General features: G+C 43.9%; 1 protein-coding gene across 5 annotated transcripts in view; it reads left to right on the forward strand.

Annotated features, from left to right (window-relative positions):
• CELSR1 (cadherin EGF LAG seven-pass G-type receptor 1) overlaps positions 1-26,887 on the forward strand; it is a 161,621-nt gene that overhangs the window by 105,344 nt on the left and 29,390 nt on the right. For all 5 annotated transcript variants that reach the window (XM_082762169.1, XM_082762171.1, XM_082762173.1 and 2 more), the window contains exons 6-19: positions 8,734-8,891; positions 9,979-10,142; positions 11,447-11,572; positions 13,150-13,316; positions 13,755-13,940; positions 14,238-14,351; positions 14,717-14,891; positions 15,683-15,824; positions 17,580-17,700; positions 18,927-19,110; positions 19,914-20,015; positions 21,783-21,877; positions 22,674-22,883; positions 25,497-25,680. In XM_082762169.1, coding sequence (XP_082618295.1) covers positions 8,734-8,891; positions 9,979-10,142; positions 11,447-11,572; positions 13,150-13,316; positions 13,755-13,940; positions 14,238-14,351; positions 14,717-14,891; positions 15,683-15,824; positions 17,580-17,700; positions 18,927-19,110; positions 19,914-20,015; positions 21,783-21,877; positions 22,674-22,883; positions 25,497-25,680 — 2,128 coding nt within the window. The remainder of the gene's footprint in view (positions 1-8,733; positions 8,892-9,978; positions 10,143-11,446; positions 11,573-13,149; positions 13,317-13,754; positions 13,941-14,237; positions 14,352-14,716; positions 14,892-15,682; positions 15,825-17,579; positions 17,701-18,926; positions 19,111-19,913; positions 20,016-21,782; positions 21,878-22,673; positions 22,884-25,496; positions 25,681-26,887) is intronic.

Genomic DNA, 26,887 nt, shown 5'->3' on the forward strand with positions numbered 1-26,887 from the left:
GCTCAAGGCCTGGGTCCATTCTCCTGGCTGGGTCTCGGCTGTGAGGCTTCACCCAGGGCTTTGGGCTTTCTGGACCCATGGGAGCTGGTAGCAGGCAGCCCTCCGTCAGCCTGCTTAGCTCAAGCTGCCTGCCACCTCCACACCACACAACTCAGAGGTTCAGGGGCACCTCCCCAAACGGTGATTTTCAGCTCCTCCGAAAACTGAGGAGGTGGGAGGGTGGCACAGCCTGAAGGATCTTTAATCATCAGGTCTTGAAGAGTGTGCTGGAAAGCTTGCTGTGCAGGCTGGCGAGCTGAGCTCTCCTGCAAAGCCAGTTGGGGACAGGGGACGTGTGGCAGGGGTACCAAGTGACATCCAGCGGTGGGGGCACTTGGTTCTGGTTTCACTGGCGCTGTGGCACTGCATCATTTCCTTCAGGTTTGACAGGTTTGTGCTCCTGCCAGTAGAGTTCCACCTGCATTTACAACCATTTCCCGTCCCCAAACACCGTTTTGTGCTCTTCCATTTCAGAGCAAGTATGCAGTTCTTTCAGAAAATGCCCCGTGCCTTTTATTGTGGCAAAGGAGTGTTTTCACCCTCTCTTCTCTTTTGGTGGGGGTGAATCGCCGATTTAGCATGGCACACTGCTTCTAGCAGAGTCATTGAAATGGCACCTCAGGAATTTGGTGCAAGGGCTTTGAAGTGCACTGCTATCTCCCTTTAATCACACACTAAATCTACAGTAACTCGCTGATTCATGGGGAACTTTTCAGGTATTTTTCTTCTGTCTGTGGAAGGAGGGGAAGCAGGGCTTTGCAATTACCTGGGCATTCAGGGGTCTGGGAGACCCTCGCCAAGAGCTGGGGGCAGCCCATGCAGCAGTGTGGGACCCCTGGGATGGACCCAGCTGTGTCCCCATCACCCACACCGAGCTTCAGCACACTTGGCAAGGTGTCCCCAGGGACTAGGTTAAGGAGAAGGAGTTGGCTGGTATGTCGTGCTATTATTTCTAGGTGTTTCCTGCACTCTGAGAGCAATAACATTTGTGTCCTGGGTGCAAAATTAAGATATAAAAAATGCTGTATCTATATAAAGCCAAAAATGTTTGGGAGTAGTGTTCTGGCATAGGGACAAGTGGGGAATGAGGAAGGGTTTGCTGAAGTGGGAGAGGAGAGCATGCAAAAGAATAGCATGTGGAAGGGAGGGAGGAAGCAAAAAAAGGCAGAAAAAGGGTTCAGAGGGCAGGAGGGGGCAGAGAAAAGGAGCACAGCCACAGGGGCAGCCCAGGGAGGAGGAAAGGGCCATGGAGGGCAGACAAGGGGTCCTGCAGCAGAGCAACAGTGTGCTTGGTGTCCTCCACGCGGCAAGCTGGATGTTGTCAGAGGGGTGGGCAAGGTCTCCTGGCAGCCAAAACAAGTCCTTCTTGCTGCCTCGCTGATTCAGCATCAAAGAGCTGAGGAGCATCTAATAATACAAATAGGGAATAAAATTTCCCTTTCAGGCAGGGAAGTCTCCTTCTTCCCGTCAGCACTATAGCTGACATGGCCAAAAAGAGTCAAATCCAAGAGCTTGCCCCTGGCAGGAGCTGTATGCTCTTTGTGAAGGTTACACCGTGGACTAAAGGTGCACTGCTGGATGCCGTGTGCAGGTACCCGTGGCTTTTCACAGCTTTGTCATGAAGCACCATGCCATTGCCACGTGGTGGGACACTCCTGGTGGGATGGGAAGGCTGCTCCCCGTCCCTGCTGTACCACCAGGAGAGCAGCAGCTCGTTGGGCACCACTGCTGCCACGTGCCACATCTCCTGGCTGTGTCGAAAGCTTAGCTTCTGGATGCAGCCAGGCAGGAGATAACAAATCAGTAGCAAAACTCGCTCGGCTTTGTTGCCCAGCCTGGATCCGGACTCCCTGCAACCCTGCAGTGTTGCAGGGAGTTTGTCTAGGAAAAGGAACTGGTCTGGTGGCTTTTCAGGATTTGCATTTTTGACTCACTGATGGGAAGCTTTGGGGTTTTCCTTTTCACTGTCACAGGCTCTCATGTTTCTCTACAGTCTCGAGCCAAGTTTGTATAAAGAAATGCCATTAAAATATTCAGGGAGTAAAGGGGATACATACATCAAAGGAAGAAGGGTTTTATGTGAAATGATGCAGCCCGCTTTTCCCTGGTGACTAATCAGGAGGGATCCAGTGGATGTGTGTAAGAGATTTTCTGTTCTTCACACCAGCTAATTTTAAAGTTGCTTTGGAAATCTCTAGGGGGAAACTCGAAAAAAGGCAGAGATTAACATTAATGGTGTCTCTTAATCTAGCCTAATTTGGAGTTTCCCGACTGATCAGAAAAGTTCACATCCCGGCACTAAGCTCCTGTGGCATTTCCTAGCCTCTCCTCCCTGCATTGCCTGCTGCTGGCTGATGCATTTGTTTTTTTTCCTGCTTGTTTATTTATTTATCGTCCTTGTGGGGGCTGGACTCAGGCCGCTGGCCCAGGCAGGCCATGGCGGCAGGCGGTTAATGAGCTTTTTGACCACTGAAGCAGCACGGCATCGCCTGGGAATCAGAGAGCTTCGCTCCCTTACAGGCGCTGGATAGTGGAGCAGGGGCCGGGGGGTTAATGAAGGAGCTGGGGGGGCTGGCAGGCTGCCTAATGAGCTCCAGGGAGCCAGCGAGGGGGGACAGACCCCGACAGCAGCATCCCTCCTGCACTGGCTCCATTTTCCCCCATTATCGCCCTAGCTGGAGGAGCTGGGAAGAAAAGAGCCCCAGAGGGTGTGAGGGTGAGGTGCTCTGCGCTGAGCACCACGGGGTTTTGGGGGCTGAACTGGCACGTTAGCAATGCAGAGGAGTGTTGTTTTGTATTAAAAATAGCTAGGAAACAGATTCTTTTTAACCTTTAACCACTCCTAACAGTCAATAAATCATTAGCTACTGATTAACAAAAACAGAAGGGTAACTTATTGTCCAGTAAGCAAACTCTTGGAAACACTAAAAGGCTGGCACTGACTTCAGGATGGCTTTTCTTTTTACAGATTTGGACTTATTTAAAGACAAACAAGGCAAGCTCTGCATATTAAGCCATGGCACACAAAGCATTTGGATAAAAGACCAGCTTTCTAAAACAGATTTTTTTTTTATGTGTACAGTGAGCTGAGGAAGGGCAGTGCTTACAGCATGGGGACATATCTGTCCTCTGAGAAAAACAAGTCTCCTGATGCCAAGCATTGCTAGATCAGTGGGGTCTCGCTTTCGAGAGTTCCCATTGTGTTCTCAAATTCTTGGCCACATTTACAGATTGCTACTGAGTCCTCTCCTCTGCTGTCAGCTCCTTCAATAGTCTCAATGGGGTGGCTGAAGCAGACGGAAGTAATCGTGGCCGAGGCTCGGACTGAAGAGCACAGCTTTGAGTCTGAGTACAGGAAATATCCGTGAAGTTGGAACACTCTCCTGTAGGTGACAAAAATGCAAGAGTATCCCTCTTCCCATCCCTGCAAAAATTCAAATGACTTTTTTTTTTTAATATGAGACTGGAACTAGGAATTTGGAAGATGTTCCTGATGGAGTAGACATTTGTGAGACCCTTGGAAAAGCCCTGGTATCTTGCGGATTAACTAATATGGGGTGAGATCCAGACACCTAATCCTCATTGCTGCAGCCGATTAACTAAACAAACATTTGCACTTTGTAATATTTTTACATCTACAGCATCTAGTCTGGCTTAATTAAAAATAAATCGACTGTTTGCTTAAACCTCTCCAACATTTTGCATTATGACTTTGGAAACTATTATTTCTAATGTAAAAATAAGATAGTTAAGTATATAAGAAAAGGCTTCCATTATCCATTAATCTGTATGTCTTTTCCATTCCCTATGCATTATTAGATCATCTGTATCCTTAATAAGTAACTCTGTGGGTTCCAGCAGTTTAAATATTTACTTTAACATAACAGAGGATCTAAATGAAACTGAGATGCATCAGAATATCTCTGTGATATTTTAAGTGGAATGGGAGTAGATTTGTGCAGTAGATATGCAAACTATAAACAGATGTGTTTTGATGACCTTCTCTCCTCTCTCCAGTCTCCATTTATACAAACCAAGTTCACAGATGAAGCTTCCCAGCATTTAACATGCACCTGTGAGAATCTCCACGTGTTTCTTTCTGTTGAAATTGTGGGGGAAAGTCAAAACAGTTCATTGTTCCGTCCTTGGGTTTCACTAAAATCAGATTTGGCATCTCTAGTGAAATATCTTTGGGGTGGCGTTCTCTCGCTCCACCACCGAGACCACAGGAAATCGCCCAGGTGGCCTGTGGCCATGTCGGCTGCCAAGGGACTTGTATCACCTTCGCAGCTTGAGAAGGTCGTCCCTCCAGGTCACCACTGAGGACAGTAGATGTGTGGGACATCTCACTATTAGTTCTGCTCCGGTTGGGAAGGATGCTGCGGTTTTCAAGCCCTCCTGGGACACTGCCATTCCTGTGACTTTGTCTGGGCCAGGGAGAATGCCATGCATTAGACCTGAAATCTGAGATTATCCACCCATAGATCAAAACTTCTAATCTCCTTCCTGCAAACTTGGAGAGATCAACTTAAGTTTCATGTCACTATTTACTATTTTTTATACTTATTGCCATTATTTGAGAAACATAAATATCATTCATCTTGTTTTAAAGAAAAAGAGAAATATAGGGGCTTCCTTCATGTGTCAGGGCCCTGCTTCTTTCACTTTGACAAAAGACTCTGTATGTAGTTCTGACAAGCAAGCATAGATGTTAGTGCAGCAGATTTTAATATGGGATGCCCTGGCTATGCATACAGATGGGCCTAGAGGGCAAGATGCATGAGGAGCAGCTGAAGTCCTTGGGTTTGCTCAGCCCAGAGCAGAGCAGGCTGAGGGGAGGCCTCATGGCGGCCTGCAGCTCCCTCACGAGGGGAGCGGAGGGGCAGGCGCTGAGCTCTGCTCTCTGGGGACAGCGACAGGACCCGAGGGAACGGCATGGAGCTGGGACAGGGGAGGGTCAGGCTGAGTGTTAGGGAAAGGGTCTGCACCCAGAGGGTGGTCAGGCATTGGGACAGGCTCCCCAGGGCAGTAGACATGGCACCGAGACTGATGGAGTTCAAGAAACATTAGGACAACGCTCTTGGACACATGCGGGCCCAGGAGTTGGACTCTCTGCCCCTTCCCACAAGGATATTCTGTGATTCTATGATTCTATACACTGAATGTTTGAAGAATCATTACATACATGATGGTGATAAAATTCTGCAACACTCAGAATATTCCCCCCCCACCCCCCAGTCTAGGAGGAGTACATTTCTTTCATAGTTTGTTTAAATGAGACCCAGTGCGCTCTCTGGCACTGTTTGGTTCCTCTGCTTGCTACTCGCTTTTACAGCATGTGGTCTTTGAAGTCTGAATCCCAACCTCTTTCTGGACAAGCGCTAAATTAAAAGGCAGTCTTTAGGGGTAGGCAGCACAAGGTAAATTTTCAGCTCCATGAGCAGGAACTTAGTTACATGACTTGCATTGCCATTAATGGGGGTCATGCTGGTAAATTCCTGTACACCACACTGAACATTTACTCATGAGTACAGAATTGGCACAGCTAATGAAACTTGCCTTTTTGGTAGCATGGTGCTTCAGGAGATGAGTCTGACAGGCAGAAAGGACTGCTAAGTACCCAGATGAAAGTCTGGCTTTTAATTCCTTGAACATATTTCCAGAAAATAATAGTGTGAATTAATGCTGGTTTGTGTTAGCTGTTCCTACTGTTAGGGATCAGTCTTGCTCCAGTTGTATTGCACAGAAGCAAAGCTCGTGCCTGAAATGTAGATGTTTGTACTGTCCTTTAGTGTTGGGAATTCACTTTCTAGTGCATTTTCCAAGTATTAATTACTTAGATTTATTTTCTTAAGAACATAGGTCAGTTCTCTGCTAACAGCAGCTCCTATAACCACCAATAAATTAAGTTCTTTTTTATCATTTTTGCCCCTGCTACTTTCCCAAAGATGACCCTTCTGATGGCTGGGCATCACCTTGTGATTTCCAGCCTATGTAACTCACAGGCATCTTCTACCCAATTGTTCTTGTAATGTGTCCATTGCAGTGATAGTCTTCTCAGTTCCAAAACCCTTCCTCAGCCTTTTACCTTGCTAGCCTAAACATGCTGAAACTTTTTAGTCTGATTGATAAGGTAAGCTCTACATTGCCTTGGCTGTACTTTTGTGCATCTGCTCTGGTTTGAAGTTATTTTTAATAAATGAACTCAAATTTGTCTACAACATTTATGCTATTCATTGTCATAAAATTTGCCTAATACCCATCCTTGCAACAACCCGCTATTGCATTGCCAGTTTTACATTTTAATCACACCATGCTTCGTAATTGTTTTGTAGCCACGGCTAATACGGTTAATTCTTCCATACTTTTCATCATTTTTGGCTGACAATCTCTAAGCTTACAGTAGAAATTCTTGTCATTAGATCCCAAGTTTCATATTGTGTGATTAATTCTCTTTCTAGGACTCAGATATATAAAGTGAATCTTTTTTTTTAATAATGCATGATACTCTAAATACCCTTTCAGTTACCAAAAAAATAATAATATATTCAGTATTAATCAAAATATTAAATGAATAAAATCAGTTTCATGATTCAGTTCTGCATGAACTCCTAATTCAGGCTCCCTCCATTCCAGCTTTTTATTTTTGTTCACATTACTTCAGTTACAAAGTATTCCCTAAGCTAGGGGCTGAAAAGATGAGTGCTGTAGTACTTGTGACATAGAAAAGAAAAAAAGAAATCCAGCTCACATGAAATCACTCAGAGAATCTCTTTCCTTTCCCAGCAACATATTGTTGAATTTCTAGCCTTTTCTATCAAATGAGTATTTTAATGTGGTCAGAAAATTATCACAGAATCACAGAATCACAGAATTTCTAGTTTGGAAGAGACGTTTGAACTAAGAGTTTGAACTGCATGCAGGTTTGTTTTTGTCCACTTGAATAATCCATTTACTTTGCTTCATCTTGTGGTTCTGTGTGGTCATCAGATGCCAGAGGCCCGCACTGCAGTTACCAGTCAACATCTAGAGAAAAGCCTTGCAATTTCGATGTTAAATAAAAGTAGAAAAAAAAAAAAAAAAAGCTCCATTTGCCACTGCAACTACTTGACTGTGAAGGAGCAGCTGCAAACTGATGAGTCTCATCAGGTTGCAGTCTTGATTAACGTTGGGCAGATCCCCCCTGCTGCGAGAATAAATACCCTCCCTTTGTCAGGGCTCCCATGTAAGAAACAATAGATTATTTCAGTGAAGCAAGAGAACATGAATGTTAATCAAATCATTCCTCCGAATGAATAGAAGTAGCACCCAGAATGTAAACATTTTAATTTTGGAAGGGAAAGTTTGCCCGTCGGCTAGTTTATTTTTTAAGTATTTTTTCATTTGCTTTGAAAAGCTGCTCTCTAACATTTCCATCATTGCATACAATATTTTCAGCAGTGCAACTGTGTCTGCTTCCTGTCTTTCCAAGCTAGGCAGCAACAAATGGAGTATTGGAAAAATAAAATCTGCCTTAATATCAATTAGGAGAGGTCAAAACCTTATACTGTATAACGGCCAGACTGTGTGTTCACGTTAGGTAGAGGAAATGGAAAATACTTTCTAACTGGAATCGACACCAGGAAATATCCTTTTAATTTTTTTTATACATTAGGATAATTACCCTTAAAAATTAATCTGTATCTCTTTACATATGGTGATACGATTTTAAGTATTTTAATAAATTTATGTCTGTACAACTGAAGCAGTAAGAATAGGCTTTTATCCCCATGCTGCTTCCCTGTTTGCTCTAGAAATTTTATTTAATAATAATAGGGATTTTGGTACACAATTGAGCTATATTTGTTTTAAAGTGTACAGCAAACTAGGGTGTAACGCCCAGCCATCTTCCATTTTCATATGGTTACAAGCCTTGTTGATCAACACATTATAAAAATATCTCTTGGCTTTCAGTTATGCTACACGTTTGGGTCAGATCTTCATGAATTCCCTCCTGTGAGGTGTCCCTTTGCCCATAGAGGAGCAGCAGCAAAGCCAGGGAAGTTCAGCTCATTGCTTCTCTTTCGCCTAAAACATCCTCAGAGATCCAGTACCAGTGGTCGATTAGGACTCTGCAGCTCTCTACAAACACTAAACAGGAAAAAGAATTTCCTTATACAATTTCTTAGGTCTTCACCAAGGCTATTACGCTGACATGTATACGTGGTCCCTTTTTTAACCATAGTGGTGCATCCCTCCACCAGAGAAGTGGCAGCTGTTGAGCTTCTGTGTAGCAGATGTGCTCTCCCGTCAGCCACGCTGGGGTAAAGCTTGTGCCCCTCCACTGGGAAATTAAGGGACGCGTACCAGAGATGAAGGATGTGCTTGTGGTGGAGGTGATTGGGTCTGGATTCTCAGTCCCATAGGCATCCCTTTCTGTTGCAATCACCAAAGTGGTTCAGCAGTGGCAAAGACTGAGGCCACTTCTGACCATGCTGTGTATCACCTGGGGCGTGTATGAACCCTATAAAGTCATCCATCTGTTGGTTTATTTTCTTGCCGCAGTTTCATAGGTCAACTTAGCTTCTGCTACTTCATTTACACATCCTATTTGAGTCCCTTTTTGAGAGGAAGATGTTGTTGAGCTGGCTGAACCAGCGTTTAAATCCTGTGTGTATACAGTGTTGTGTGACATGTGCCATTTACTCTTTGAAGCCCAACATTGGGCGTTTAGGAATTCCCCACGGGCCTTCAGGGGAGAAGGTGGCAGTGGTGACCGTGGATGACTGTGACACAGCGGTGGCCGTGCGCTTCGGGAGTCTCATTGGGAACTACACCTGTGCTGCCCAGGGGACTCAGACTGGCTCAAAGAAGTAAGGATTTCCTCTATCTGTGTTTTCCAATCGTTCTCTTCTTCCAGGGGAGAGTCAACAATACGAGGTTAACTGCCAAACAAATTAAGTTAGAAAAAGGGATACAACTTAACAAGAAAAAATTACAAGTTTTAGTTCAGCAAATGAAATTTGGTGGAGGCTACTGCAAGTGTTGGCACACTGGGTGGAATGCACAATTTCACATAGATACAGACATGTGCCTAAATTGCTTGTAAAATGCAACAAAAAGAACTGGAAAACATTGCAGATGGCATCCCAACACTATCTACTCAGTATGAACATTTAGAGAGCAGGGCAAATAAAATGTTACAAGTTATTAGGAAGGGGACTGCTGAAGAGCTTATTACTTACATAATTTAAGTTAACAGTCCTATCTTCAAAGGGCATGGAAAAAATCATTTAGTGTTAAAAAAAAAAAAGAAAAAAGAAAAAAGAAAAAGCTTTCCCATGAGGAAAGACCAAAAAAGGTTATTACTGTTGAGTTTAAAGAGGAGATGGATAGCAAGCAACACGGTAGGCGTATAAAATAATGACTGATAGCAGAAAGGCCATTGATAGGCATGTGCTGTTCTAAAATCCCAAGAGGAGGGCACATCATAAAAATTAAGGCTAATTCAAACTGACCAAATGATAAACTTTTCATACAGCATGGAGTTGATCAGCAGAACCTACTTCCACCAAATGTTATGAAGACTAAGATCTTCAGAAGATTTAAAAAGGGCTGGCACTGTAGAGTAATGAAGTCACTGTATTAAAAACTACAGCACCTCAACCCTTTTGTTGCAGACTGTAAGCCATCTATAAGCCACAGAGACAGGTCATTGAATTTTGTGTGGATCCATCAACTCCTAAATTACAGATTATGGTGTTTCTGCACACTGAGATCAGCTGTTTTACCAGAAAGTCACTTGATTATGAGCTCTGAAAGCACTGATGTAGCAGAGGGAGTTGTGTGGCAACACGAGTAAACTCAACATCTCCGATGTACTTATGGAAACAGTAGGATAAGGAAGAAAAACAAACAAATTGTGTGCAGGAAATAGTGACTATTTCTTTGTTTCTTCAGATCTTTGGACCTGACTGGCCCTCTTTTGCTTGGCGGGGTCCCAAACTTGCCAGAAGATTTCCCAGTGCACAATAGACAGTTTATCGGCTGCATGAGGAACCTCTCTATTGACAGCAAGCCGATCGACATGGCCAGCTACATCGCCAATAATGGGACGCTGCCAGGTATGAACAACCAAAAACCTAAAAAATCAGCAGTAGAAAACTCTCTGCCATAGCTGTATATAAAAAAAAGCATTTCAGCATTTCAAGGGGCCCCCTCGCTGGCATAGCTGCAGCCAGACCTGCTCAACACACCTCGTTTGTTTGATCAGGGTGCGGTCAGTGCCTGTGCCAAGGACACACACAGTAGCCTGTGGCAAGGTGCACACTTAAAGGATTAAGTGCCATGCAGAAAAGAACTGGGCTTGTTTAAACCTTCTGCATCATTATGAGTTTCACCCAGGAATTTGCACAGGGAATTTACTCCTCCTCTTAGGCTTTTTTTTTTTTCTTTTTTTTTAAATTACCTTTTCAATGTTACTTTGCTCTGAAAGCCAATGGGATTAGTTCATGAAAAAGGCAAAGTATGTAATGATTTTTTTCATAAATTAAGTTTATCCTGTAAGACAAATTTTGCAGTCCTTCAAATCCGAAGCCTGCTTCATGCAGCAGCCTGTTGGAGTTTCTGGTTTGGTTTCTAGTCCCTGGATCAATGATGAGGGTTAGCTCATATACAAAGTGCTCCATCAACATAAAAATGTCTCTTGCACAGAAGAATGGCAGGTCCTTTCCTCCCACCCTGCTGAAGCTCCATGTAAGACCTAAATTTTGGTTCTTATATGTATGATCTTGGCACAGATCATGGATTAAGAAGGAAGTGGTGGCAGAAGCTTAAATTTACAATTTTGTTTTGGAGCATTTTTTTAACATTCACATCTCTAATGTTAATTAAACACAAGTTTTTATCTTGTGGAAATACACATCAGGAAGGGCATGATAAAAGAAATGTTTTCTTTAGGATGGATTTCTTTTCCTCATTTCAAAGCATGTTCCCACATGGTTTAAAACATTGACCTACAATAGTGTTACTACTCTGCGTAACACTACACGTTGGTTCCTTGGTTACATGACAGTAAACTGAGAACCACGCTGCTGAGTCACAGCGCTGGTCTATCTGGCTGTCTGCAGCAGTTGCTGCCAGATATGTGCCCCAAATTTTCTCTTACCACCCAGAGATTTACAGCTCGGTGACTGTATTGAATTGCCATTGATAGATTTGTCTTTATGAATGTGACACTTGCCCAGCTCATGAAAACATTTGCCATCCACATTTTGCTTCACTGACTTCAAGTATATTAAAAAAAAATAAAATAAAATACTGTAGTGTTTGTGTCTGCTTTTTGCAAAGAAACTCAGACACAGTCAGTTATCCAGAGCCCTTTTTTTTTGCTAAAGCCATGCAAAGTGACCGTTTTCCTGACTTCCAGGCTGTGCAGCACAGAGGAACTATTGCGAAGCCAACTGGTGCCAGAACGGAGGCACGTGTGTCAACAAGTGGAACACCTACATCTGCGAGTGCCCCGTACGGTACGGGGGCAAAAACTGCGAGCAAGGTAGGACGCAGGGGCCCCTTGGTGTGAAGTCATGTGTGCACGTCTCGTTACCAGCCATTGACATCCCAGAGCATGTATGTCCCGCTGTGATGTTTAAGGGATAGGTAACAGAAGATTGCAACTGAGACTAAAAATCACCTCTCGTCTATTTGAAATGATCGTGAGATCACCTCTAGAGTAAATATGATAGCCGACTTACTGTCATGAGTAACAGCAGCTTTCATTGATTTATTTACGAGACCAAAGGAGTTCCACAGAACTTGGCAGTATTTAGTAATTTGTTTATAGTAAAAATGCCTGATCCTAAGCCCCCTTAAATCACTGGAAAGAATCCCGCTGATTTTATTAGGCTTTGACTCAGACCGGGGTTGAATGTGCATTTTTAATCACCACTTCCTTGGCAAGAAGGCAGCCTCTGCTGAGCACCAGCACTTTCAGTTTTGCTGGGTTTTTCTTTGATTGAACACATTGCGTGTGTGTGTGTGTGTGGTGTGTGTTGGCAGCGTGTTTCCAAGGTCCCCCCCTCTGTTGACCTTTTCAATGTAGGAGTCTCTTAATGTCTATGTAGATACACAGGCAGCACTTCAAAGTGACAAGCCCTGAGCAGACAGCTCGCATTGCTGCATCACTGCCTTGCTGGTGGCAGGAGGATGCTCTGAAGCACGTGTCCCCCTCCCTGAGGTGGCAGGGCTGATCAGGTCCCATCTGGGGGCACTGGCACCTGCAGCCCCTCAGTCCCAGGCATGGGGAAGGGCCGGAGGTGGGGGGATGCCAGAGGCCAAAGCTCTGGGGGACAGAGATTTCTGGTTTAGAAGCAGGGGAAGGTGTGCCCCGGCCCCCCTCTGTGACTCTGTGGTCTATGTACAATGGATAACTTTTAAATTGCTCTGTGGATTCCAAGACCAGGCCATGCTTTAGTTGTCCCACCCCATGCCCCCGCTTGTGTTTGTAGAAGCCTGAGCAGGTGTTCCTTGAGGCTTCCTGCACCTATCCCTGGGTGAAGGGGCCAGCTTCCACTTGGAAAAAGCTGCTGCACCATTGCTGGAAGCGAGGACATCACTCAGGAGCTGCCTGGCTGCAGATCCCACACCAAAGCCACCACATACTCATGCAGGGTTAGACATCAGGGCAACACTTCAGCTATCGGCTCGAGATGTCTAAGGCAGATGGCTCTGGTGACTCCTCACGAGCTTTCTCCCTGCAAAAAGACCACATAGCTGAGACAGCTGAATAATTTGGCCCCGGCTTATTTATAATTAATTTATATTTCCTGTTGCCTCAGAGCCTTTTCCTCTGCGTTTAATCTGCTAATTAGAAGCAGGTAATCAAGGATATGTTGAAAGCATCTGCAGCAAGTTTTGGCCTCGCGTTTCCTGCTTTGTCCACCCACTCACAAGCAGAAATCTATCAGCAGAGATCCCAAAGCTTGCCTTTCTAGGAACGTCTCTCGCCTCTATAATGCAGTAGCAGTGTGGAGGTGCTGCCTCGTGCCACCACCGTGATACCACGTTATTTCTACTCTTAACCTCTGTCCTGAAGGATATAAAGTGTTTCTGTCATGTTTTTTTGTTTTACAGTAATGCCTTCTCCTCAGCGTTTCAGTGGAGAGAGCATCATCATTTGGAGTGACCTTGACATTACCATCTCTGTGCCGTGGTACATTGGGCTGATGTTCAGAACCCGGAAAGTCAATGGCATGTTAATGCAAGCAAATGCTGGAGCTGCATCCAAGATCAACATCCAGGTAGAAATGTGGCCTTTTATGCTTAGAAAAGTAGTAAGAGATTCTCCCCCATCCCTATCAGTGGATACGGCCACATGAACTACACAGCTTCATCCACTCTGCTAAATGCACATCAGTAAATACAAATGATTTCTTCAGCCTTCTACTTTTGATCATTCTAAACTTGAAATTCTGTGGTTTAAGGTTTCCTAAACAAAGTTAGTAGTGTGCATTAATACAAATGAAAAGAATCTCTCTGTTGTCTTCTCCCTCACCTCCCACTAGGGTAAGTTAGAAACTGAATGTCTGAAATTATACAAGGAGTTATTGCAAGTGTTCTCTTTTTTTATTGTATTCTTTTCCTTTGGGGTTTTCTAAGGAAATGTTTTTTATCTTGTCTTCTGTCCCACCAAATCTAACCATGTCACAAAGAATAGACATGATTTTTTTTCCCAACAGATACTGAACAACTATGTGCAGTTTGAAGTGTACAGTGGCCTGAGCCAGGTTGCTAGTTTGAAGATGACCCAGACACGAGTCAGTGATGGGGAATGGCATCATTTATTAATCGAGCTAAAGAGTGCTAAAGATGGAAAAGACATCAAGTACCTGGCCGTCATGTCCTTGGACTATGGGATGTACCAGGTATGGCAGCATTATAACTTTGCCACTAAGCACAACAAAAATATTTTGTAGGGAGACTGTGGACAAATACTTATGCTCTGAGAGATGTTCTGCAGTGCCTAGTGCCTAAAGAAGCTAAATTAATTTATTAAACCTAATGATAATATATCTTGTGAACAAATCCAAGCTCCTCACTTCTTCAATATTTTTTTCCAAAATGTACAGTCAGCTACTGTTTGATTCTATCACTAGAGAAAGTAGCTGTCTGTGTTGCAGAGGATGATAGTGCTTCTTATCAACTGTCCTTTTCCTCAACAGAGCACTGTGCAAATTGGAAATCAACTACCCGGACTAAAAATGAAAAGCATCATTGTGGGAGGTGTCTCTGGTGACCAAATCTCTGTTCAGCAGGGGTTTTATGGCTGTATGCAGGTAGGAAATGAGAATAATAGAGGCAAATGTTGATCTTCTAAGAAAATACCCATATGAAAATGCATATTTTTTCTTTTTTAATCCTTCCCCAAACATTTCTATTTCCTCCATCAAAATATCTAAGAATCAAAATAGTAAAGTCTGCCCACTTTCCCAGGTACAAATCTGGTCTCACACAGCAACATCCCTTTTCTTTTGCTTCTTTGATTTAATCAGAGACAAGCATTTGAAAAAAATCTGGTTTTGACTGATCAGGTGATGTTTCTGTAAAATGCAGCCTCAAGGATTAATGGAAGTAGTGAAACACATCGTACTGTATTCAGAATGAGAACTCTAAATTAAAAATAATTGTCTTTTGTCACCAGGGAGTAAGAATGGGAGAGACGTCTACAAATATAGCCACACTCAACATGAAACAGGCTATCAAGATCAACGTGAAGGAGGGCTGTGAAGTGGATAACCCCTGCGACTCCAACCCGTGTCCCCAGCACAGCTACTGCAGCGACGACTGGGACAGCTACTCCTGCGTGTGTGACCCAGGTAACCCACTGACCGCCCCGTGCACTCAGGCAGGAGCTGGAGCCCATCTCCCTGTGCTCATCAGAAGAGAAGCAGCCACCGTGGCAGGATGTTTTGCAAGCACTTTGCCACCTCCTGCTGCTGCTGGTGGTGGTGCTCATCTAGTGCTTCTTCTCCTTCCAATCAGCATCCAATCCTTCTTTGCCCTACTGTACCACCCTTGCAACTACAGTCACGGGCTAAGGATCATTTGTTCTAGGAAATGTGTCAACCAAACAGAAAGACAGTTTCTGGTCCAAAGGGCTCTTTCTGTGCACTTCCCCTTTTCTTCTTTTCTTCTGTTTTCTTTTTCTTTCTCTTCTCTTTTCTTTTTCTTTTCTCCCTTTTTCTTTCCCAGCATTTTCTGCTGTTGGATTTCAGTCTCACAGCCTGCATCCTAATCGAGATACTTTGAATGTTTTCTCTGTTTTGGTGCATGTAGCCAGCACATGCTGTCAGCACCCAGCACAGTCACCTCCCGTACGTGCAGGGAGAGAATACAAAACTATTTGTAACACATGCCCTGAATATAAAATTGGGAACCAGAGACACAAGGGTGCCTGAAGCATGTTAACAGGCTGTCGAAAAGAACAGCCCACTATATTTTTGGCTGAGAGGGAAAAGAGTACCTTCTTCTGACAGTATCTCAGGGAGAATCTACTGATTATTGAAGATGTGTTATTAGTGTATGAGCATAAAATAGATGGTCGTTTAGAGACATGCAAATCGTAAATTACAATGGTTGCTGTAATTTTATGACCTTGTCTCCCCAGGGTACTTTGGAAGAGACTGTGTTGATGTATGTAACCTGAACCCATGTGAGCATGTCTCCACGTGTGTGCACAAACCTAGCTCATCCCATGGCTACACCTGCGAATGTGGACAGAGCTACTACGGGCAGTACTGCGAGAGCAAGTAGGAGAATTATTCTTTGGTTCCCTGATCCTCCCAGCTGCCTCTCCTCCTAAGGGAGCAGTCCATCAATTTCTTTTATGCTTCAGTTAGCTTTCCTGTTCTACTTCACGTGTTCCTAGTAGATGGTATTTGCAGGCCCCCTGTCCTTCGGTGCTCCCAAGCTCTCTTCCCAGATACCAGACAAACTTCCATACACTCAGGGGCCACTTTTCTTCATGAGCAGTTCAGGGGCTAGACCAATTGTGCTGTGTTACACAGCATGGCCTCTAACCCATACCTGTTGGTAGGCTTGGCCAGAGCTGGCTCTGAGCTTCCCCTTCAGCTGCCCCAACACACTCAGAAATCAGTGCGCCCATTTAGGTGGCCTGGCCATATAAAATGGCTTTGGAGTTTGGGTCTGGAACCTGGGCTGGCAAAAATCCATGTCTTCTGGACAGCCTAGGAGGTCTGTGCCCTGTCTCTGTGTGGTGGAAACGTGCAGATTCCCTCATCAGCAGCTTCCTGGTCTCAGATAAGCATTCAGCAACCAGCCCTATCCCCAAGATGGCATTTTGATTTGCTCTAATGTGGGCCATTCATGATGTGCAAATGAATGCACATCATTCATTTGAGGGCATTTGTCTACACATTTAGGAATAGCTCATGTGATGTTGTTTCCTTCCCTTTGAAAACTGCAAGCTTCTTCCTCTGCCTTTTGTTGTGTGGGCTTGCAAACACTGACATTGCTGTTGCCAGATTTGTCTGTTACTCCTCTGGATTAGCAACAAAGAGAAGTAGTCCCTTGTCATTATCTGCTGACTTCATGTCAAGTGCAGCATTGCTGATTTTTTTCCTGGATTATAAAGCATAGAAGTACAAGGCAAGCAATTACCATAAACAAAATTCAGTGTGGTCTTTGGAACAGACAGCGAGCAGCTTTTCTCCCTGTAGGTGAACAGCAGGGAAGGGATTCCTTTCTGCATTATTGCTGAGGGCAGCCTCGGCAGCATCATCCTTCAGGCTACATCTTGATGCACTTCCAGCCATCAGGCTCCCTTGATCACTACCTCATCCCACCCCAGGGCATCCTTGGCAGCAGTGGCTGTGGGACAAACCTGCTCAGAAGTTTATTCTGGAGAAAAAGAACCAGCAAAACCAAGGGATATGTTTCAGCTTTTGGGTTGATGCCCAGCCTCTGGCTTGCTGTACCTGCTTTTTCCTGCACCATGGGGCAGGAATGCATAGGGAGGGGACAGAACCAGACAGCAGCCCTCACGTAGGTGTAAAGCATTGGGGAAACACAGCCTGAGGTTGTGCTGGTGGTGATGGGTAAGTTAGGGACAGGGCACAGGATGCTGGAAGGTTAGCACAGCCTGGCATGGGCTGTCCAGCCTGCCCCAGCCAGTGCTGAGCCCAGCAGCGCCCAGCTGTGGGGCTGCTGGGACCAGGGACCACTTCCAGGAGGCAACGTGGGTGCCATCACCCTCTCCTAGAGGAAAGAACACTATTTGCTCATATAGATATATAGAGGAGCTGGTCCTGAAAACTTTTAGAGAAGTATTCCCACTAGGCTTTTGTAGAACTGATATTCTTTATCTTTATTATTACAGTGAACACACACACGCACACATATATAAAGTGTTGGCTGCTGCAGTGAGGTACGTTGCACCCTATAAGCAGATGGAATTGAGTGCAGATTTGGCCCAAAGCTCTTTTTTCCCACCTTTTAAGAGGAATCTTAAAAGAACTTTCTCTGGATGTGATTTTCTTTTATAGGATTGACTTGCCTTGTCCCAGAGGCTGGTGGGGAAATCCTATCTGCGGCCCGTGTAATTGTGAGACGAGTAAAGGGTTTGATCCTGATTGCAATAAGACCAATGGGGAATGCCACTGCAAGGTAAGCAAAAAGCAGCAGTCTGAAGTAAAAAATTCTTTAGCTTAAAAAGTAACTACATCACTAATAACTGCAGCAACCCAGACAAAGTATACAGAGCTGTGCTTTGTATCCTATATGTGCACACCACAGTTAATGTTTACCTAAAACATTTTGCTGGCACTGCCCTTCACCAAATCATACTGTGCAGCCCTTATCTTATTTGCCTTTGTAAAGCAAAACGGAGAGAAGGAAAGCCTGGCTCTGATCTCTCTCTGAAGTGCAGCCTGATTTACTGGGGGAGATCAGACCTGGGCGGAGAGGAATGCTGGTGGTGGGTTTTGTGTCACAAGCAAGCGATCTCCGGGCAGCAGCTTGGGCTGGCTGGGTGAAGCTGTCGTCTGCAGCAGGTCAGCAAAGACCTCGCAGCTTGGAAGAGTTGAATAAAATAAGAGGTTGAACGCTTTCCTCAGGGACTGCTCTCTCAAGGCTTTTTGCAGACATATGGGGACGGAGCAGAGAGTGGGGAAGGGAGGCGCCTCCCTCCTGGAGGTTTTACAATGGGCTGTCCACAATAGGTTTTACAATAGATTTGCATGACCTCAGAGGAGTCCTGCCTATTTGAACCAGCAGCAGCGAATCTGGCCCAGCACTTCTTTCCTAAATGCCAGCAGGACACACAGCAACTGTTGCGTTAAATCGAGTCAGCGGGGTGCCAGCACCATTGTCTCGTGTAATCGTGTAACTCCGCAGATCAAAAGCAGTTACAGATGCAATTTGAATACACGATCATTGATTTCTCCCTGCCCTGTACATGCGACATAAATGGACAGCGCAAGAAGTTTTCTTCCTGGCTTCTCCATGCTAGGCAGGAGTCGAACTGCAAAGCAGAGAAAACTGCAGATCCTTCAAGAATGTTGTCGCTGGGCACAGGCAGCAAGTACATAATGAGAGATGTGGGCCCTGTGCCCCCACTGCAATCAGCAGCCTGTGCCCTGGGTCTGGGCAGCCCAGCAACCCCTGCTGTGCTCAGTCTGCCCAACACAGTGAGATAACTATGGGCTAGCAGAAAGAATGGTCAAACGTTATGTTTTCTGTTAATTGCAACACCATCATTATCCTGTGCTCAGCTCAATGAGCCCTTTTATGAAGCACGTGCTGCTAGACCAGCATTTCAGAAACACGAGCAAATGCTTATATTTGGGATACAAGTAAAATACCTCATCGTCTGTCCTTTTCTGCTTCTCTAGGCGAATTACTACCGGCCACAGAGCAGCGACACCTGCTATCCCTGCGACTGCTTCCCCTCGGGCTCCCACACACGCACCTGCGACATGGAGACGGGGCAGTGTCCCTGCAAACCCGGAGTCATAGGGCGGCAGTGCAACCGCTGCGACAACCCCTTTGCCGAAGTCACCCTGAAGGGCTGTGAAGGTACACCCCGTCCAGCAGTGCCGGGCTGGGGCTGCAGGATTGGAGCTGAGGGCAGTGGGGAGATGTGGGGAGCGCAGTGCTGGGTGTGCTGCTGCCTGCTGGGGTGCCTGTGAGGCCAGTGGGGTGGCTCTAGCAGGGCAATAGGGGTGCAGTAGCCTAAATCTGCACCCCTTCTCCTAAATTTGTGCCAGTATGACTCACAGGGGCTGGGGAAAAAAAAAGGAAAAAATAATTCATATTTCCATCAAGTGGAAATATAGCTAGCTTAGAGGGAAACAGCAAAACACCCTAATCCTAATTTTGCAAGAAGCCTGACTTCATCTACCAGTACAGAATAATGTGGCTGTGCCACAGCTGACGGGGTGGGTGAAAGCCCTCACGTCCTGTGCCACACTCCAGCTGCCTTTCTTCCCTGCCTTGCCTGTCCTGCCTGTCCTCTCACCCGCCCACCCTCCACCTGCAATCAGCACAAAGCAGCTGCAGCAGTCATCTCACCGCAGCGTGTGGGTGAAATGACGGGGAAATGTGTTCCCACAATAAAGGATCAGGCAGAGAGATGCAGAACCAAGATGCAGAGCCCCATAATCACCCTGAGGTCTCCTATGCCTGTACCTGTCCAACTGTGCTGCTGAACCAGGAGCAGGTGATGGGCTAAAGCTTGGGAGGCGCTGCAAAGAGCAAGCATCCTATTGGGGCTTGGAAACAGTTGGAAGGTCCCTTTGGCAATCTGGAATACCTTCTAGTTGTTCCTCTGTGATTTTAATTTCTCCAAAAAATTGCATCATTTCTTCTTCTGCTTTCAGTAATTTATAATGGGTGTCCCAAAGCTTTCGAGGCTGGTATTTGGTGGCCACAGACCAAGTTTGGCCAGCCAGCTGCCGTGCCGTGTCCTAAGGGATCAGTGGGTAAGTTCCCTGGGTAAAACATTAACTGCTTTATCTACATGTGGGCACAGGGGGAACAGCAAAAAATGTGTGCATAGGGAATGGTGTTAATTCATTGAGTCTAGAGATTACCACATAGCTTATGCATGTCACAAGGACAAAACTTTAGCTGAAACTCAAGAACTGTTAAAATACATTTGAAATATCCAAAATATAAATACGAAAGTGCAGCAGGTAAACACACACAAAGAACAGAAATTCTGTATCCGTATTTTCAGAAAAGCACAGTCCAATATTCTGGTTACTGTTGTTCAAACACTTCTTACCAATGTAACTTTTAGTTTCTAGTGACTTACACATCATCTCCAGCAACACAGCTCCTCTGGGCAAAGATAAAATGATGAAAAATGTTTGCATGGTGATCACTTTATTGGCATTGCAGGCTAGCAGTGCTAAGAGGTACAGCAGAACTTGCGTTTTTCTGCCAGATATCTTTTCTGCAAACCATAATTCACATGCCTGAAAGACGTATTTTACCGAGCATATGAGCTGTGTCATTTTGTACTGTGAATGAATAGCAATCTGTTTTTTCATGCATGTCCCTGAAAACATTTATCTTACAGAAAACCAAAGCAGATTTTTGAAAACAAGTGTTCACAATCTTTTCCTAAGGCTCTTCTGTCAGAAACAAAATTCTGTCTAATTTCTAGACCCAGGAACTCTTACCTGCACTCTTCAGGTTCAATGAATTACAATGACTGTGTAACTTTTCCAATTATTACTTGGGAGGATGCAGGAGTTCAGAAGAGTCATGGTCACCCAAGTTCCACTTCTGAAGATTTTAAGATGTAAAATTCTCCCCACACTTTTTTTTTTTTTTTTTTTTAATTAGACAGTATTTGCATTGCTAAACACCTTAAAGTTGAATTAAAATAGGCTTTCTCACTAAATGCGCACTGTTCCTGTGGTTGACGCCAGTGTCTCTTCTAGCAAATAGCAGTCAGGGATGCTCTTAGGATGCACATTTTAAGTGAATTTTACAGAATATGTTTTACAGTGAATTCAAAGAAAGTCAGCTTTATAATAATGAATATTCAATTAGGAATTTGAGGCTTGAATGTGTATTCATGGAAAAGAATTAATATAGTTAGATATTGTTCTATCAGTTACAGTTCTGTTATTTAGATAGTAGTAATTACATTGCTTAGACACATGCAATGTGTATCCAAAGTTAACTAGCACAATGTTAGTTTTGAATTTGATAACTTGTGATTCGTTTTGAAGGATTCACAGCCAAGAATCACCTTTTAAAATGATTTGACAAATAGTAAAATATAGTAGGTTAAACAGCAGGCCGCTCACAAACCACTCACAAGTGGCAAAAGGAAATTATTTGTGTTGGCTGAAGTGTCTACTGCGCGCTGTGTGTGAAGGCACCAGCATGTATTGACATGAAAATAGCATTTATTGGGGTGGTCTTCCTATACAGGCTATTGCGCAGAAATCTGAGCAGGGTTATGTTTTCATAAATATTTAGGAAATGCACAGTCATTCTCATGTTTGATATAAATAAATTGGTGAATTTGTTACAGAACATTGGGGCAGGGTGGCTGAGAGTGGTTGGGTGGATCTGAAGCTTGTCTAACTTTTAACTTTTCTCAGGAAGGAATGCCAGTTTGGGAAGGGAAGTATGTGTATATCGCTAAGAAATCTGAAAACAGAAATCTATGAAGGTTTATCCAGAGCAATTCAGGATGTTATTTACTATTCATGCATTGTCTCCTTCAGGAAATGCCGTTCGCCACTGTAACATTGAGAAAGGCTGGCTGCCTCCTGAGCTTTTCAACTGTACCACCAACACTTTTGTGGATCTTAAAATCATGGTAAGCTGTGTTTTCTTGTGTTTAGTCCTCCAGAGTCTGACCAGCCTGTCAGGACCCAGCAGTGTTTGCATATAATGAACACACCCAGAACACAATGAAATCTACAGTTTCTCCAATCCAGTTAAGTCTAGAAAGGATATATTTATTCTTGATAACCCCATAACCATATTTTGAGGTGTGCACTGTAGCATCCAGTGACTATTGACAGTGTAGTCCAAATCCCTATTTGATATGAATTTTCATGTTGTCATTGACTTCATATGGACAGCGTTGATTTACATAGATAATAATCCAGCACAATGATCATTTTTTTTTCCAGTGATCCATTGTAACTTTTCCTTGAATTTAAAGACATTTCTTTATTTTCTTGTTTTACCTTGTTTCTAGTTGCTCACCTGTTGCTTAATTTTTCTCAGCACTAATAAACATGTTTTTAATATTTACACTTCATAAGACATCCTATAGTTTCTGTCTTTATTTTATAAATGATCATCTGTAAGACTCCAGTTTGAAGTCCCTGAACTCCATCCTTTGACCAAATCCTTGACCCTCTCATTTCCCATCTGGACCTTTGTGCTTTTCTGGCTCTTGAGTTACATTTTCCATTGAGCTGTCCTATCAACCCTTCCTCAAGACAAGCACCATTTGGATCAGATGACACTTTTGTGTCGAAGTTCCCTAAATGAAGAATGTCTCTGTAACTAGAGTGTAAATAAATAAATACATACATACATACATACATAAATCACACGTTGTTGTTTTTTTTTTTTTTCCTTCATTCTTGTCTCTGGTTCAGAATGAGAAGTTACATCGCAATGAGACCAAGCTGGATGGAGACAAAACCATACGGATTGTGAGAGTGTTGCAGAACGCCACCAAATACACCCACAGCTTGTATGGCAATGATGTGAGGACAGCTTACCAGATGATGATCCGAGTCCTAAAGTATGAGAGCCAGCAGCAAGGGTTTGACCTAGCAGCCACGAGGGATGTGGAATTCAATGAGGTAAGAGCGATAGTATGCACTGTGCTCAGCCTTTACAGTTCCCCTGAAAAGTTGTGTGAGAATTGAAAACTGATAATTGAATTTGTCTTAGACCAAGAAGGAGTGAACGTTATGTAATTTTTCTAACCTGTCTCACAAATGAGTCAGTCTTCTCAATTTAGAGTGGGAAGTTGGTTATGCATCATGTGTGAAGAAAGCACATCATGTGTAGAAAGCACTGTTACAATAAATCGCATAATATTAACATCCAAAAGTAAAATTCCTCAAATTAAAAACTAAACAAGTTGATGTACTATTCCTGGATAGTCCTGGTTTTGTCTACTGTATTTAATTTTGTTGGAAAACCTGCCTAATTTGATCATTTTCATTTAAATATGTAGTGAAATCTGAGCCAGCTACTGACTCTGAAGTTTTTTTACAATTCAACTTTGGAAACACTCGAATCATATCTGTTAAGCAGTTGGTATGCTTAAAGAGACTCCAAACTATATTGAAATTTTAAGTGATACAGGCACATGCAAATACTGGAAATGCATGCCAGAAGGCTTCTGCTAGTCAGTACCTTCATGAAAGACCCAGTTATTACCAAAGACCTGGTGAGGTGTAGAGAACAAGCTGTAGCACCCTCTTTGACAGGGGGAACCTGTTGTTGTGGTGGAAAAATGTCAGACATGGAGGAAGTTGTGTTTTTTCTGTGACCAGGTGAGATGTCCCGTGCTCAGCCTGGCAGAGCTCCCCTCAATCCCGCATGCAGTACGGGATATTGCTGCCCACATTTGGCAATGCTGCTCCCAAGATCCCAACCGTGGCACAATACAGAGCCCAAGCTGGAATTGTGCCAGCATAGGGATGCTGGAGCAACCCTCCTTGGGCTAAGACCAGCCTTCGCGCCAGCCAGAGGTGGTCTGGCTCCCTCCAAAGGCGTGCTACACCTAGCTCACCACTCCAGGGGCTCCAGTGGAACCAGCCAGCTCTGGCAGATGTTAGGGTGAACTCGGAGACCTTGTGCAGAACCAGGATGCACCAGGAAGCCAGGGAGCTGCGCCACCTCCCCGTGAGGTGGGAGTAGATGGGAACATGGCTAAGAAAATTCCTTGGTGTCTTGGGCTGTGCAGTCAACAGACAATGAAGAACTTCGAAAACATTTATCATCTTAGATAAACCAGGTTTAAAGAGATTCCATGTTTCCTTCCATAAGGAGACTGTTTGCTGACAAACTGTTGGCTCCGGGGTGAATGAACTCCCCTATTCAGATCTTGAGAAGGAACTGAGTTTTTAACATGCTTTCTTAAGAAAAAATAAGAACAAAAGTAAAAAAGGAGGCTGCTTTAATTTATTATTCTCTGCACTTGGCACTAAAATGCATACGGATGATGTTTTCAAAAACTCCCTAAATATTTTTAGGGTAGGTCAAGAATTTGAAAACTAATCAGTAATGCTCATGAGAAAAAGGATTTTTTTTTTAATAGTCTTTGGAAGAAGACTGAAAAATATAACAGATCCAAAAAACATAAATAACATTCACAAGCGGTGAGGAGGCCTGGTACCAAGTACAGCATGTGTCTCCTCGTTCCTGGGGAACCATGTAGTGCTTCTCATCCTAGATAAAGGCAGCCTTTTTTATCCAAAATACAAGCTTGCAGCTTCAGGGAATACTTAGGGAATACAGCACTTTCCCTGTCTGCTTCTAAAAGAAGGGTTATGTACATCCAGATACTTCCCTCTGCTACTGTAGAGCTTGAGGTGATTAATTCTATCATCATTTATTACAATTTTACCTGAGTTAGGAATTAGATTTTAACACAATAATGTAGTCCATATGTATACCAAGATTAAACACTGCTCCTTTCCCATTTAAACCCTGTATCTTTCCCATTTAAGCCATTTAACACTGTTTTAGGGGTTCTTGTTGTCTTGTTCTTCCATTCTTCTTTAAGGTTCCTTTGAATATTCTCATAGCAAAGAGCAGAAGCAGCAGGTCCTTATCTAGAACCTCCTTTTTAAAAGTGTTTGTAAGAAACATAAACATGGGGGAGAAACGTAAATACAGGGGGAGAACAACATAATTTGTCTTATGTGTAAATGCAAGTTAATATTTGTTATTCTTTTTGAAAATTGCTTTTGTTATTCTTCATGGAAATTCACATAATTATCCAAGAATCAGGTAAATAAATTAGAAAAAAAAATAGATGAGGAAACAGTACTTCTTTCAGTAGCTGTTTGTTTTTTTTTTTTAACATCCCATTATTTTCAGTTCCCTAGGTGAGTTCTGTAGTGTACAAACCAAGCACTCTGCTTTTCTTGTCTCTCATCTCTCTGAGACAATCGGTACAATGTGGAACACAGGAGGTTCTGTATAAACATCAGGCAGCACTTCTGTGCTGTGTGGGTGACTGAGCATGGCACAGGCTGCCCAGAGAGGCTGTGGGGTCTCCTCCTTGGAGATCTTTAGAAGCCACTTGGACATGGTCAAGAGCAAGAAAAACGTGCCTACATTAAAATATTTCATTATACACTCACCTGGGGCAGTAATGCCAATCATTTTCAATATTCCTTACTCAGAATCCAGTGCTTCGTTTGCCTCATAATTTACGTTTGTCCTCTGCTTCTCAGAACATTATCAAAGTGGGCAGTGCCCTACTGGATCCCAGCAATAAGGAGCAGTGGGAACACATTCAGCGAACAGAGGGTGGCACAGCTCACCTGCTGAGACACTACGAGGATTATTTCAACAACGTGGCCCAGAACATGAAGAAAACCTACATGAGACCTTTTGTCATCGTTGCTACTAACATGAGTAAGTATCTGTGTTGAAAATGCCTGTTTTGTATTAGTGCTTTAAAAGTGTTCTAGACAGAAGTACTAACTATTTTTAATAGTACCCACTGAGAAACAAAAACGTTGAACTTTCTGATTTAATCAGTGCATTCGTTTCAAGTCAATTGAGCCTTGATCCATACCTCTCAGTTGCTGTGGGGGCTTTCTGGGAGATGTCTCATCTGCTTTCCATTTGGGCTGTGCCACTACTCTGGCACAATGGTTTCCAGATGATAGGGTGGACAAAGTTTGTAAGTAAAGGTGATGCCTTTTGAGACCACCTGCTACAGTTGAACGTACTGGGTCATGTGTTTCTAAGAATCATCACACCACCTCCTGAAGAATTACTGCTCTGCAAAAACAAACAAATGAAAATCTGCTATTGATCATATACCACATTACCAACCTGAAACCTATCCACAAACTCATGTTCTGTAGAAGTTCCTGTGCTGAAAGATATTTTCTCAGAATCATCCATCCAAGCTTTCAAACACCCCTCCTAGCCTTGCAAAACCCATCACCAGAGCAAGATCCTTGGGGTCCAATAAATCCTCAATGGGTCTCAACTGAGAAGTAAACATCAGGCATACCAAGACTCTTTCCCTACCGATCACAGTAAATGCCTCCCCTAATAGCAGTACCTGCACTTTCAGGGCTGTAACATACTTCACAGATGTCCCCACAGTACATCTGCAAGTCAAACACAGCAATCACAGCCTGGTCTGCCTCTTTCCCCTTCTCCTGTTCCCTCTCTATTCCATTTTCTCCCCAGGCACCAACAGTCTGAGCTGGTTGGGTGTTGGTGACAGCTCTGCTCTAAGAGACTGGGCTGGATGACCTTCAGAGGTCACTCCCAAGCAGCATTTCCATGGCTCTGCAGTTCTGTTTTTCTTTCACAGGTGGTCTGAATTATTATCAACCTCAGCTTGTGTTTTCAGACCTGAAGAAAGAGCAAAAGCTTGCCTGATTTTCCCAACTACACCAGTTGGTATAGGAAGCAAATTCACCTTTGCCTACAAACCTTGGCCTGAGGGCTTTGTGTCCACACATGGGCAGAGCTCAGCATGGGAGTCAGCGTATCCCAGCTTCCAGAGGAAAGCAGAGGCATGAGGCAGTCAAACTACAAAGTTTATGATAAAGTCCTGCATCGACTCCAGGGGAGAAGGATTGTTGTTGAACTGAGCCAA

Source organism: Aythya marila (genome assembly GCF_965140915.1).
Source record: "Aythya marila genome assembly, chromosome: 1".
In the NCBI taxonomy this organism is placed as follows: Eukaryota; Metazoa; Chordata; class Aves; order Anseriformes; family Anatidae; genus Aythya; species Aythya marila.